The sequence below is a fragment of the Crotalus tigris genome, unplaced genomic scaffold (assembly GCF_016545835.1).
Source record: "Crotalus tigris isolate CLP2741 ecotype Arizona unplaced genomic scaffold, ASM1654583v1 scf7180000017855.1216408, whole genome shotgun sequence".
Taxonomy (NCBI): Eukaryota; Metazoa; Chordata; class Lepidosauria; order Squamata; family Viperidae; genus Crotalus; species Crotalus tigris.
Window position 1 is genome coordinate 312,721 of NW_024096677.1, and position 14,641 is coordinate 327,361.

Here is a 14,641-nt window from a genome sequence, read left to right on the forward strand (position 1 = left end):
TGTTTTGCTGCCAGCAGTTCGGGGAGGCAAGGAGCTGGTGGGGTGCCAAGTTGTCCCCACATCCAGGTAGCCAGTGCGACTTGTTCTGTGTTAACCCAGCCACACCCACTCATCTGCACCCATTTGGTCCTGCCCACTCAGCCACACTCACTTGACAGCACCGAGTCAGCAGCGCTGCGCCCACCTGGCCACACCACCCAGCCATGTCAATTCAGTTATGTCCACCCAGTCACACCCACCCATCCATGCCAACCTGGCCACCATGAATCATCCTAGACCCATGCTTCATTTACTTTAAATTAGCTTTTACCCAAGGGTTGAAACTCTTTTGTTCTCAATCTGCCAAATAGTTTGTTTTATACATATTTCTCACTTCTTTAAATTGTACAGTCTGATAAAGAGATTGTCCCCAAGCTCCCTTGCTACATCGGCAACTGAACCATTTAAGGAAAATAAATTATTATAGCAAATAGCACCTGCATGAGGGACCATACCTGTTTCTGCTTGAGAATCCTATTTTCCATGATGTTCTGGTTGGACAATGACACAACAGGACATTCTCCAGTGTAAAAACCTTCATCCTCAAGAAACCGTGGTTCCATATTTTCAGGCATCTTCAGAGAGGGAGGCACTAGGAGGAAGATACAGATAATGTAACAGTATATGAGAACGACCTTGAGGGAAGCAGAAAAGAGATGCTACCTAGGAAACCATCAGACAAGAATGGGGAGGAAGGAGCCCATAGTTGCTAATATCAGAGATAAAAACTTAGGAAAGATGTCCTAACTTGATCAGGCTGTAAAGAGATGGCAAGAGATTTGTACTTTCAGACTTGCAAGATTTTGTTAATATAGCCTTGCATTAAAGTATAATTAGCTCATCTGCTCATGCTTCCTGTCTGATTTACCTGGAAGGGTTGAAAAGACAGAGATGCTTAACACTATTATTACTCCTACTCCTACTCCTGATTCCCTGGACAAATAATTGCAAGTTTTTTTGGCAAGACTTTTGGAAGCAGTTTGCCCTGGCTTTCTTCCTAGAGCTGAGAGGGATTGACCCAAAATCATCCAACTGTTTTTGTTTCTAAAGTGGGACTAGAACTGAGACTGCTGGTTTTCAGCTTGGTGCCCTAACCACTAGACAAACTGTCTCCTATAATTATTAACTAGTATTCATTAACTGTTTTTTACATTAATATTCTAGGTAGACATATTTTTTTTGCTTTTTGTTTATTTTGTTCTCTATTTGCTTTATTTTTTTAGTGAATTATAATACAGGATGATTCTGGAACAAAAGGATAGGAGACAGTTAAGTCTTAGTTACTTTGGCATCTAAGAAGAATGAATGAAACTATTCTGAAGTCTGCAACTGAAGTGGTCAAAATAAAACTAAGGAAAAAAATTAAGCTTTGAATAGCTATTTACAAGTCTAACTTAAAATATGGGCAGAAGTCAAGTGGAAGAAACATACAAATAGCTATCAAAAATTTTGAGCAAATCTTTTGGAAACAATTACCAACTATAATATAATATCTTTAGTAAGACAAATCAACTACCCATAGTATGCAAATTTTTCTTAAATATTCTTCAGAATACATTTTAACCAAAGCAAAAGAGAGAAGGGAGAAGAAAGAGGAACACATTAAATATAGGTTCCCTATTAATGGATTTTTAAAAATCACATGATCAAATGGAAGAGGTGTTCTGAAGACTTAATTGGATTTCAGAAATACATATTGGAATTACCAAACAAGAACTACTTTTCTCTTGAAAATATAAATCATACCTACTGTAATTCATAGTGAATTACAATATGTAAAACAAAACTTTACTCTCTGGGAGACAATTGATTTATCTAGTTCATATAACTTGCTGTATATCAGACATACTCAACTAAGTACTTCTCAAGTATGTTGGAATTATCATTCCCAGTGACTGCAATGGAATTCTGGAATTTGTATTCTCTATAAATGGAGAACATCAGGTTGGGAAAGCTTGGTCTCTTGAACAGGTAGTAATACTTGGCAATCTGAGATAAACATCTTAGCCCTATCTGTAACTGATGGGCACAGCATCCAGCATATTTTCCTACAAAATATCTATTTGGCTTCCTGTAGCAATTTCTAGTCTTGGTTTTAAATACAGATATACAATTTTCAAAGTTGTTGTGAAACTTCAAGAAAAGAAACATAAATGTGAGAAAAACTGAAATAGATACAACACTTATTTTTGGTGCTCACCAGAGATGCAAAAATACTTTATGTTTTATAAAATGTATTATGTTCACAGTACGCTAATAAAATTAAAAAGTAAAACTTATTCCAATAAAAATTAAAAATGCACTGATTGAATCTACTTTACAATGCTTTAGTTTTTATTACAAACGATGCTAAAAGCTCTCAAACTTTAAGGAATTTAGCATCTATTCACTGTTGCTAGTTTTGAAGCAGAGTCATAACTGAATAGAACAGAATACTGCAGAATGATTTCCAGAGCTTGTGGCAGGACCTTAGCAGGATAGGCTATAGGCTTACTTTTTCAGGGGTTTTACCAGTGTATAAGGAACAAAATGGAAAAGGCCAGAGTATAGCAGAATTCAATATGTAGCTAAAGGAGTGGTGTAAAGGGGAAGGCTTTAGTTATATTAGTCATGATGTCTGCAGCTGATCCAATGAAAAAGTATAAAAGAGATGACTTGCATCCATCAAAGAAAGAGACTGAGTTATTCAGCAATAAATTCACAGACTTTCTGGAGAAATATTTAAACTGAACAACAGGGACAGTGAGTTAATTGATACAGAACATTCCTGTCCCCAGCAATCTAAAAATTATAGGGTTAGCAGTGCATGTAACATAGAGTTGTGTGTGAACAAGAATATCAACCTACCTGTCAAAAATCAAGCTTTTAATAGTGAGTGCCACACCAAGTGCACTAATCAAACAGGTGGTAAGAAAATAGGGGAACTCAGGCACCACACAGGCTAGAAAGTACAGGGTCAGTCATAAAGGACTCAAGTGTCTATATACCAACACACAGAGTATGTGCAATAAACAGGGCAAACTAGAAATTCAGATAAATGAGGGCAGATATGATATTATTACGGAAATTTGGTGGGATGAAACCCACAAATGGAACACACTGCTAATCGGATTTAAATTATTTAAAAGAAACAGACCAAATAAAAGAGGAGGTGGAGTTGCTCTCTATATAAGAAATAACTACATCTCTACAGAAATAGAGCACAACAATAATGAAAACCATCTCAAATGCATTTGGGTCAATATAAAAGCAGGGGAAAAAATGACATTGCCATAGGTGTATACTTATAGGCCACCCAACCAAACAGAGGAAATAGATGAACTTTTTGCTAGTTAGCTAACTAAGGTATGTAGGAAGCACCTCACAATAGCAATGGGGGACTTCAATTACCCTGACATCAACTGGGAGTCAAACTCTGCACCAAGTGGAAGATCAAACAGATTCCTGACAAACCTAGCAAACAACTTTGTCTGCCAAAAAGTAGAGAAGGAAACTAGGGGATCAGCCATTTTATACCTAATTCTCACTACAGAGATGAAATGATAGAAGGCATTGAAGCCACAGGAACCTTGGGAGGGAGTAATCATGCAATATTGGAATTCAACATTATGCAAGCACAAGCAATAGAATAGAGTCAAACGAGAGTCTTGGACTTTAAGAGAGCTAATTTCAATAAGCTTAGAGAAAGCTTGGGAAGGATTCTATGGATGAGAATCCTCAAGGGGAAAACAACTCAAAAAGCTTGGGAAATTTTGAAAAGTGAGATTATAAAATCCCAGTCTAGCACAATACCAATGAAAAAGAAAAATAACAGCTCTCAAAAGAAACCAGCATGGCTGCATAAAGAACTCTCTGATAAATTGAAAAATAAAAGGGACAAGTATAAAAAATGGAAAGAGGGGGACTTAACTAAGGCAGAATATCAGCAAATAGCACGAGCCTACAAAGATGAAGAGAGGAAAGCTAAGCCTCAAAATGAACTAAGGTTTGCGACACAAGTCAAAAATAACAAAAAAAGCTTCTTTCAACATGTAAAAAACAAGAAAAAGTTAAGGAAATGATTGGTCCATTAGTAGGAGAAAGTGGCAAGAAGGTGACAAGCAATAGAGAGAAAGCAGAACTATTTAACTCATTTTTTGCATTTTTATACAACGGGAAAAAACCTATCAAAAACAGTACAGTAAAAAAAGATTAGAACACAAGTTAAGATAGGTAAGAAAATGGTAAGTGAGCACCTGCCCACCCTGGACGAGTTCAAATCACCAGGACCAGATAGATTACACCCCAAGGTTCTGAAGGAACTGGCAAATATGATCTCAGAACTACTGAACTATATCTTTCAAAGATTCTGGAGCACTGGGGAATTACCAGAAGACTGGAAAAGAGCTGATGTCGTTCCCATCTTCAAAAAAGGGAAAAAAAAATGGATCCAGGAAATTACAGATCAGCCTGACCTCAATATCTGGAAAGATTCTGGAAAAAATAATCAAGCAACGAATCAGTGAACACCTAGAGGCAGACAAAGTCATTACCAAAAGCCAACATGTGTTTATCAAAAACAGATCATGCCAGACAAATCTTATTGCATTATTTGCCCAAGTGACAAAATTAGTGGACCAGAGGAATGCTGTGGATATAATTTACTTGCACTTCAGTAAGGCATTTGATAAGGTAGACCACAACCTACTACTTGATAAGATAGAAAAATGTGGGTTAGATAGCATCACCACCAGATGGATTGGTAGCTGGTTGACCGGCCATACTCAGCACATGGTCCTCAATGGAACTGTATCTACATGGAGGGAAGTGTGTGGTGGGGTGCCCCAGGACTCTGTTCTGGGCCCAGTGCTCTTCAACATCTTCATCAATGATTTGGATGAGGGGATAGATGGGGAACTCATCAAATTTGCAGACAACACCAAGCTGGCAGGAATAGCCAACACTCCAAAAGATAGGCTTAAGATACAGAAGGATCTTGATAGACTTGAACATTGGGCACTATCTAACAAAAAGATATTCAATGGTGAAAAAAGTAAGATTCTACATTTAGGTAAGAAAAACCAAATGCACAGTATAGTATAGGTGGTACCTTGCTCAATAGTAGCAACTTTGAGAGGGATCTCGAAGTCCTACTGGACGATCGCTGAAATATGAGCCAGCAGTGTGCTGCTGCAGCTGCCAAGAAAGCCAACACAGTGCTAGGCTGCATTAACAGAGGGATAGAATCAAGATCACGTGAAGTATTAATACCACTTTACAACGCCTTGGTAAGGCCACACTTGGAATACTACATCCAGTTTTGGTCACCACGATGTAAAAAAGATATTGAGAGTCTAGAAAGAGTACAGAGAAGAGCAACAAAGATGGTTAGGGGACTGTCTAGCTTAATGAAAAGAAGAACTAGGGGTGACATGATAGCAGTGTTCCAATATCTCAGGAGTTGCCACCAAGAGGAAATCAAGCTATTCTCCAAAACACCTGAAAGCAGGACAAGAAGCAATGGATGGAAACTAATCAAAGAAAGAAGCAACCTAGAACTAAGGAGAAATTTCCAGAATAATTAATCAGTGGAACAACCTGTCTCCAGAAGCTGTTAATGCTCCAACACTGGAAATTTTTAAGAAGAGACTGGACAGCCATTTGTCTGAAATGGTATAGGGTTTTCTGCCTGAGCAGGGGTTTGGACTAAGTGACCTCCAAGGTCCCTTCCAACTTTATTGTTGTTGTTGTTGTTGTTAGCCAAGTGTGATTGAACACACAAGGAATTTATCTCTGGTGCATAAGTGTACATATAGAGAACAAAGTATATAATCATCAGATACCAACAGAAAAGATATGAGAAGGATAATAATAATACAACCATACTACAAAATATGAATAAAATATTAACAGAAGGCAGAAGAAACAAAAGAAGGTACCAACATTATAGTAAAACAAAAATAATTCAAGGTTTTGTCCTTCACTACTTCATACAAAAACTATTAAATTTTAACTTTCAGAAAAAAGGTTAATAAATAAAAAAAACCCAGCAACATTTGTAATCTATCTTTTCCATTATAAAACATTGATCTCAATTTAAATCTACCATTCCACTTCATTTGAGCATTGTGCTTTATCATTTACATGGACTTTGATATTACCCATTCACACAACTCTTGTTATTTTTATTTGATAATACTACAAATTTAGACCACTATTTTTAACTGTATGTTTTCCTAAGTTCTCATTTTTCCCCATTCCCCATTCACATCTTTATTTTTGAGTGTTAACTCTTTTTTAAAACCACATCTATTTAGTCCTACCCTCCTAAATTTTAATCTTCAAGTCTTTAGCTCAGGGGTGTCAAATTGCCGGCCCATGGGCTGGATGCGTCATGCGGAAGCTGCACCTACCCCAGCTCTGGCAATGGGAAAAAAGTTGCGATACCTCACTACATGTTACGTGACACGGCGAGTTTGACAGCCCTGCTTTAGTTTCTTTAAGAGCTGAAACAACAATGGCAAACTACTTCCAAATAATCTTGCCAAGAAAACTGCAAAGAGTTGTCCAGGCAGTTGCCAGGAGTCAAGATTAAATCAAAGCTACAAATATGCAATCCATGCATCGTTACAATAAGAAAATGGATGTTACTTAGTAAAATCTTAGACAAATTACCCACCAAGAGGCATTTCAAAATTAATGTATCAAAAAACAAGGTCTTTCTCTTGAACTATAGTCATAATGAAAAAAAATAGATGATAGATATAGACAGACAGACAGCTATATATTACATCTGATAAATTAACCTGTATCACACAAAATTTCAAAATAATTCCAGCCAACATACCTCTTAACATACTGGGAATAAACAAAATATCTTTCTCTTTCTGCACCCTTCCAGAATAGCTTTCATATTCTGCAGATCTAATTTCTAAGAAATCTTGGCATGTCTGTTCTATAACAAATACGCCATCATCCCCTTTATCATGGAAAAGAAGTTCCTCTTCATCCTGTATTTACCACATAAATGTTTTCAATCAGAACTCAAGGGCAGCAGAACTGTGTTTTACAGGTTTGCAATCATAGGAATTTTTGCAAAGGAAAATATTTCCATCAAAGAATTATCTTTATCAGGACACCTATACTTGATGTTTGAGGACTATCTCAAGAAAATTATATATAATATATCAGACCACTGGTGACTATTACTGATTACAATGAGGGTGAAGGTTCATTCTCCTAGCTCATTACCAGGCTAAGTAAAATCTTCAATGGAGTTTAGGGGATGTCAGTGTCAGTGTTCTTCTATTTATAAGGGCTTCAAGTGTGGGTGTATTGAGGATCTTGTGATGGATCATGTGTGAGTCATCAGTGAATCTTGTGAAGGGGAGGTTATATCAGGTCAGGGTCATTGGGAGATGAACTGCTGGGGGGCTTGTGTGGGTTGCTTGAGGGTTGGTGCTGTCTCTGGTTGGCTGTGCAGTTCATTTGTATTCTGAAGGGATCGTAGGCTGGTTGTAGGTCAGTGTGTCTGTTGATGGAATTGTTTATGGAGTACCAGGCTTCAATGAATTCACAAATGTGGCAGGTAGTAGTGGCCAATGTTTTCTGTGTTGTTCCAATAGAACTGGTGCTGTTTGGTGTCAGTGTGGGTAGAGATTACAGATTTGGGGTCGTGGCATTTGACTGTCAACTGGTGTTCATGGATCCTGATTTTTAACTGATGTGATGTTTGTCCCACATAAAGTTGGTTGCAATTGTTACAGTTGATTTTATAGATTACATTGTTTCTTTCATTCTTCTGTATCTTTTCTTGACTCTATAAATTCCCCAGAACCATTTCTCCAATGCATCAAACACACAAGATCAGTAAGGAAGAAATTATGGTCTCCTTCGACGACACCACTCTCTTCATCTCGATTGATATCGACCTGGCTAAACAAAGCATATACCCTCTTCTCAGTGAACACCATACCTACAAAGATAATCCACTACAGAACACTCTATGTCTACAGAAACAATCATGAAACTCCTGGATCTATGCCTCAACACATAATTCAAGTTCAATAGAAAAATCTACAAGCAAGTACAGGTACCCCGAAGGGATCACCCATATCAGGCCTAATAGCAGAAGCAGTCATGCAATGACTTGAATCTATAGTTCTACTCACCATCCAACCAAAATTCTGAACATACTATGTCGATGACACCTTCATCATCATCAAACACTCCCAAACTGAAGAAACACACCACCTACTTAATAACATATTCCCTGGGATCAAATTCACACATGAAGCGGAAACAGACAACAGACTCTCATTCCTCAACATCAACATAAGGACACTAGATAATGGAGAACTGGAAACCTGCATTTACCACAAACCCATGCACATGAGCAGATCCTCAGCTTCGCAAGCAACCACCTCATCGCACACAAAAGAAGCTGTCTCCAGACCCTCTTCAGAAGGGCCAGGACACACTGCAATACCACAACACTAAGAAAAACAGAAGAGAAATGGCTGCTTGACATCCTTCTCCATAACGGCTATCCCAAAAACTTCATATTCTGTCATATAGCACACAAATCACAACACACTACACAGCCAACTACCAGGCAACAACTAACTCTACCATACACAAAAGGGGTGTCGGAAATGACAGCCAGAATTCTCCAACCCCTAGGAATAGCAATAACCCACAAACTCACAGCCACACTCCACCAGGAATTATCCAGAACCAAAAACAAGATACAGAAGGACGAAAGAAACAATGTAATCTACAAAATCATCTGTAACCATTGCAACCAATTCTATGTTCTATTGCAAACTGATTACAATTTCAGGAAGGTGTTGTAACTCAGCTGTTAAGCCTAAAATTTTATATTTCAACATAACTCAAATATACATACATGCTTCTCATAACTGTAATTTACAAACAGCATAAATGATCCATATTGATTTTTTATTTTTAACATGGATACCCATCTGGGCATTGCTGAAATATGTAAAAATGATCTAGATAAAAAAATAAGCTTCCAATCCTCTTTATAGTCTTATAATTGAAGTCCCAGTAATAAAACTTAACCCTCAGAAAATAATGCTATGAGGACATAGAACCACACCAGACCCAATGTTTCACTGGTGTGTAAGACATAATTAGTTCTACCTCAATTGTGGGTGGCAGGCCAGAAAATTAATCTAGATGTATTTTTGCACCTTGGCAACTTTTAACATGGGTGGGCATCAATTCCCTAGAATTCCCCACTAGCATGAACTTACCACATAGCACCGACCACCTTGCTGGCTGTGGAATTTTGGGAGTTGATATGTTGATGTGTGTGTGTATGAAGTTACTATCGTGTGTGTGTGTATACATATACACACACACACATATACTACATGTATTCTATTTTTACTAAAATTGAACTTTCTAAGACAAAGATTCTAATTTATAATATTTAGTAAACATATGGGATTACAAGAGAAATAATGGAATTAAAAAGAGTTATAAAAAAGGGTGAGGGATGAATTGGATTAGGATGAAGAATAAAGCATGAGTTTTAGCAATGAGTAACAGCAGAACTTTTGTGTACAAAGATGGCAGTTAGATTGTTCAGAATCTGTCAGTGAATGCTGAACAAATCTTCATAATTTTCATCACACAATTCTTGCATTTTGTGGCACTATGCATTCATTTATTTTAGAATTATCTTTACACTACTGAGAAGCTATACTATTTCCTACTGATATTCCTTGTGTGATGCTTACTATCTTGGTTAATTCAATGGGTATAAAATATTCCCTCAAAGTAAAGAAATTTTCTTTCTAAGTAAAAAGCATAAAATTTAACTTTTTTCCAAATAGGATTACTATACAGTAGAATGATGTAAAGGATATCTATGGCAGATAATATTTGGTCTTAACAAATGTATTGCTTTTAGCCACAAATAAGCAATTTTGTATCATTTTTACTTAAATTCTCCATTATATGTAATATAGGACTGTCTTAAGATGTGATTACCTATGTGCATCTATGGAAAGAGGAGAGGAGGGGAGAGGCATGATATTAACTACAAGCTTCCACATTTTGTTTACAACAAAATACAACCAGTCAGCTAAACATTTTTTTAAAGAGATATGTACATGCTTCTTCAAGATTACCATTTCATTCTCTTCTTGTTCTTCCTGACTGCTGAGTGTAGATTTCTGGTTCTCCCTGCCCTTGTCATTTAGATCTGATACATTCTTTTCATTTTTTTGACCATCATTCCATACATTCTCTTCCCCAGGATCAAAATTGAAAATAAAGAAATTATAGGCTTCTTCAGAAGAAGGATAACCCGTCTGAATCTAATGAGGAAAAGTAATTTTTTTTTAAAAAAAAATTCATCATACAACTCAAGAGCTAACTCTGTAACAGAATTAAAAAATAATTATTACTATTTATTCCTCATAGAGAACTACAACAGTAACTATACATTTCTGACCATTTTACTCAAACAGTCTTCTCAAAAACAAATGTTTCTGCACGCATATACCAATTTTCATTTAAAATTCCCTCGTGAAATACTGAGTGTCCAAAACCTGCATTCTTCAATTCTGAACTCTAAGTTTCTTACTATCCTCTCCAGGCCCTGTTGAAGATGATATAAAAGTTGAGTTGAAATGTAATACTGACTCTAAACAAACATCTAGAAACAAATAAAGTTAGAACTAAAAGCCAGCATGGGTTTCTTCATGCTAAACCAATCGTATTTGATTATTTGACAAAGTGACTAAATTAGTAGATCAGCGAAATGCTGTGGACATAGTATACATACACTTCAGCAAGGCATTCGACAAACTAAACCACAACCTACTTCTTGGTAAGCTAGAAAAACGTGGGATAGACAGCATCACCACCAGATGGATTTGTAACTGGCTGACAAACTATTCAATGAATAGTCCTTAATGATACTACATTTACATGGAAGGAAGGAACAGTGGGGTACCAGAAGGTTCCATCTTAGACCCAGTATTCTTCAATATCTTCATAAATAGTTGAGGAAACAGAAGGGGAACTCATCAAATTTGCAGATAATACTAAGCTGGCAGGAATAGCAAAAAACAAGCTCAGGGTCCAAAAAGATCTTGACAGACTTGAAAAATGGACCTTATCTAACAAAATGAAATTTAATGTGGAGAAAAGCAAGGTTTACACCTGGGCACAAAAACCCAAAGGTACAAGTACAGATTAGGGAAAACCTGGCTCAAAAACAGCAACTGTGAGAGGGACCTTGGAGTTCTAGTGGATGGTCACTTAAATATGAGTAAGCAGTGTGCAGCAGCAGCCAAAAAAGCTAATGCAATCCTTGGTTGTATAAACAGAGGCAAAGAATCAAAATCACATGTAGTATTAGTACTGCTTTATAAAACCTTAGTAAGGCCACACCTGGAATACTGCATCCAGTTTTGGTCACATTACAAAAAAGATGTTGAGACTTTGGAAAAAGTGCAAAGAAGAGCAACTAAGATGATTAAAGGCTTGGAGACTAAAACATATGAAGAATAGCAGGATTTGAATTCGGCTAGTCTAGAGAAAAGAAGGACTGGGGTGTCATGATAGTATACCAGTATTTGAGAGGCTGCCACAAATAAGAGGGGATCAACTTATTTTCCAAAGCATCAGAGAGCAGGACAAGTAACAATGGATGGAAACTAATCAAGGAGAGAAGCAACCTGGAATTAAGGAGAAACTTCCAAACAGTGAGGACAATTAACCAATAGAACAACTTGCTATTAGAAGTTGTGGATGCTTCATCATTGGAGATTTTTAACAAGAGACTGGATAGTCACTTGTCTGAAATAGTATAGGATCTCCTGCTTCAGCAGGGAGTTTGACTAGATGACCTCCAGGGTTGCTTCCAGCTCTATTTTGATTGAAACACCACTTCTCAATCCATACTGCCTACTGGAGGACATTTATTTAGTCACATTTAGAAATACAAAATTTAACAGTTTACTATACAGTGTTTTAAGAGTTTTATATTCATCAGCAAAATATACTCCACATTTTTGGAACACATTAAATAATTTGACTCATCAGCAGATTTCTATTTATAGATATGAATGGAAGAAATGGAAAAAAATATGTCAAGATTTTGGGCATCTTGGAGCTGATATCAAATCTTGCATAACCTCTCCTTTTGCACTGTGGGTCATGGAGTCACATTACAACATCTTTCAACTTTGGAAGTAGAAAGCTAAATACAGCTAATGGTGCATAAAACATATGTTTCTGGACCATTTCCTAATCTTTAAGTTACAATTATTTGTAATTTTCATCATATATTACTTTGTTTTTCAAGGTCATATATGCTCAAGGGTATTTTTTTAACCATACTTAATTCATAATTCAGTCTTAAATAATCACAAAATAACCTGAAAAGCCATCACTATTCAACTGATACTCATCACCTGTGATTTTTGTTTGCATCTTCTAACAGCATCATGAAACTTCACTCTTGCAGATACCTTGCCTTTTTTTCTTTGTACTGCGCTCAGCAAATGATCACTTATCTGCAAATATATATATGGATAAGAACTGCATTAATTAATTTATATTGACTTCAAATTTTCTGCATAATAAATAAGTGTAGTAAATACTATAGACATATTTTAAATTATGCCTTACCAGAAAATGGAGAAATAAATGTGCATTAAATTTTTAATAAGCAGAGAAAATGGAAATATATCGAGGAAAGTAGAAGATTCTTAAGAACAAATTTTTATGCACAGCAATAGACTCAACCTCTTTTAGTATCAAGAAAGGGTAGTTGAGATAAGCCTGAATATTACTATTACTATATTAATATTGGTTCATCCAGAGCTGGATCATGTATCACATTGCATCAGCAGATCTGAATTATCAAGTACAAACAAAAACTCAATAGGTCATCCAAACAAACCACTTTGGGAAGTTCAGGAAGCTGCCACAAGTCCAGAGAAAATCCAGATTCCTGATCTCAAATTTATTTGGATTTCAGGATGTTCAGTCTGCTATTTTAATATAATACAAGTCTCAAAGACATCTCTATATTTCAGCTCATGGCCTGGTAGTGGGCCATGGCCCATGGGTTGGCGACCACTGTATTACATTACTTATTTAAGTTATGATATTCTCTACAATAAAGCACACAGAGTTATGATGGAGCAAATTAGAAATACTCCAGAAAGGAAAAAGCTATTAGTAAAGCATTTAAAGAAGAACTTAGAATTTTAGAAAACAGATCTAAACTTTAATACATATTTCAGTGATCCATCCCATGTAATAGCAGTGATCTTGTTCAGAGATGGGGAAATTTTAGCTCCATTCAATCCTCATTTTCAACTCCCATGAAGTCTTTCTTTGCTGCCACAGAGCACTAAAAAGGATTGCTCTGGGATCAACTGTCAGGCAAAAATCCAGAAATTGAATTTTCCAAGCCAACAGTACCCACTCCAACCACCTCAGAGTCCTCTTCAATTACTAGGAATTCGTCATAAAAAAACTCAGCGTGCCAAGATTAGATTTGTTTCCATTTTTGCATATTTTTCACTGATTATTCTAATTTGGCCCAAGGTCATGTCTGGTTGCTAATGAAGCTGCTAATTAAAAAAGAGAGGAAAAATGTAGGCTTGAGCAATGTTTTGTCTCCATCCAGCCAATCAAAGATATCAAAAAAGATGTGAAATAATAATTCCATCACAAGGGAATGAGATGGGCAATTCTATTTTTTGCTTCTCAATGCCATCAAACATGAAATTAAATTGATTCTTGTTGAGCTACAGATTATTTTTCTTCTTTCTTAAAAATTACACATAACTATACTTCTGCCTATCTACTGTGTCCCAAATATACCAAAAATCCCCAGTATGATTTCTCCAAAGAAACAGCGTTATGAGAAGCATTGTTGGGAACAGGATTTCTGACGTCTTACTCGTGCAGCCTTCAATTTCTCTCTCATGCGTTCTCGCACAGAAGTCTCTGCAAACTTTGTCCCCAAGGTAGATGGAACTGGAGGAAAACCTAGAGATAGAATTACATCATTACAACAATAAACTGTCTTTTAAAGTTGAATTTTGTTGATGGTGCTCTCAAGGAAATGTACACACCATTTTCTTGAAAACAACACAGTAATGTTTTTAGCTATCTTTCTTTCAAAGATCTGTTTATTCTTTTATACAACTCTGATAGTCATGCAGCCAAGTATTAATACATGGCAATTCTTTATTTTATTCATTTTGTTACAGAGAGTTGTGAGAGGTAGAGAATTCCTGAGTTACAAAATGATTTGTATGTTGCTTAAAGATCTTTCAACTACATAGTTTCGTAGAAGAGCCTTTCCAGAAAGCTAAAAGATTATTGCCTGTTTTTAAACCACACTGCATAGCAAAGATGACACTAAGCCTTTCTTACAGCATTAAAAGCGTTAAATTTTAGAACAGCTTTGGCTAGAGAGAAATTATGATAGGCACAACTAAGAAAACTTGCTGAAGATAACAGAAGTAATGCAAAAGAGAAATTCTGTCCCGGAGAAGGGAAGAAAGAACCCAAACAATCCGTAAGGACCCACTTCAACCCCACATCTTAAGAAAGCAGAACT

General features: G+C 36.4%; 1 protein-coding gene across 7 annotated transcripts in view; it reads right to left on the reverse strand.

Annotated features, from left to right (window-relative positions):
* Nucleotides 1-14,641, reverse strand: part of CC2D2A (coiled-coil and C2 domain containing 2A) — a 226,121-nt gene that overhangs the window by 141,408 nt on the left and 70,072 nt on the right. For 5 of the 7 annotated variants that reach the window (XM_039343479.1, XM_039343478.1, XM_039343477.1 and 2 more), the window contains exons 3-7: nt 13,976-14,064; nt 12,474-12,575; nt 10,179-10,367; nt 6,866-7,028; nt 495-631 (exon numbers count right to left, since the gene is read on the reverse strand). In XM_039343479.1, coding sequence (XP_039199413.1) covers nt 495-631; nt 6,866-7,028; nt 10,179-10,367; nt 12,474-12,575; nt 13,976-14,064 — 680 coding nt within the window. Of the gene's footprint in view, nt 1-494; nt 632-6,865; nt 7,029-10,178; nt 10,368-12,473; nt 12,576-13,975; nt 14,065-14,641 lie in introns of those variants that run through there. The other 2 variants (XM_039343482.1, XM_039343481.1) reach the window with 2 other exon arrangements.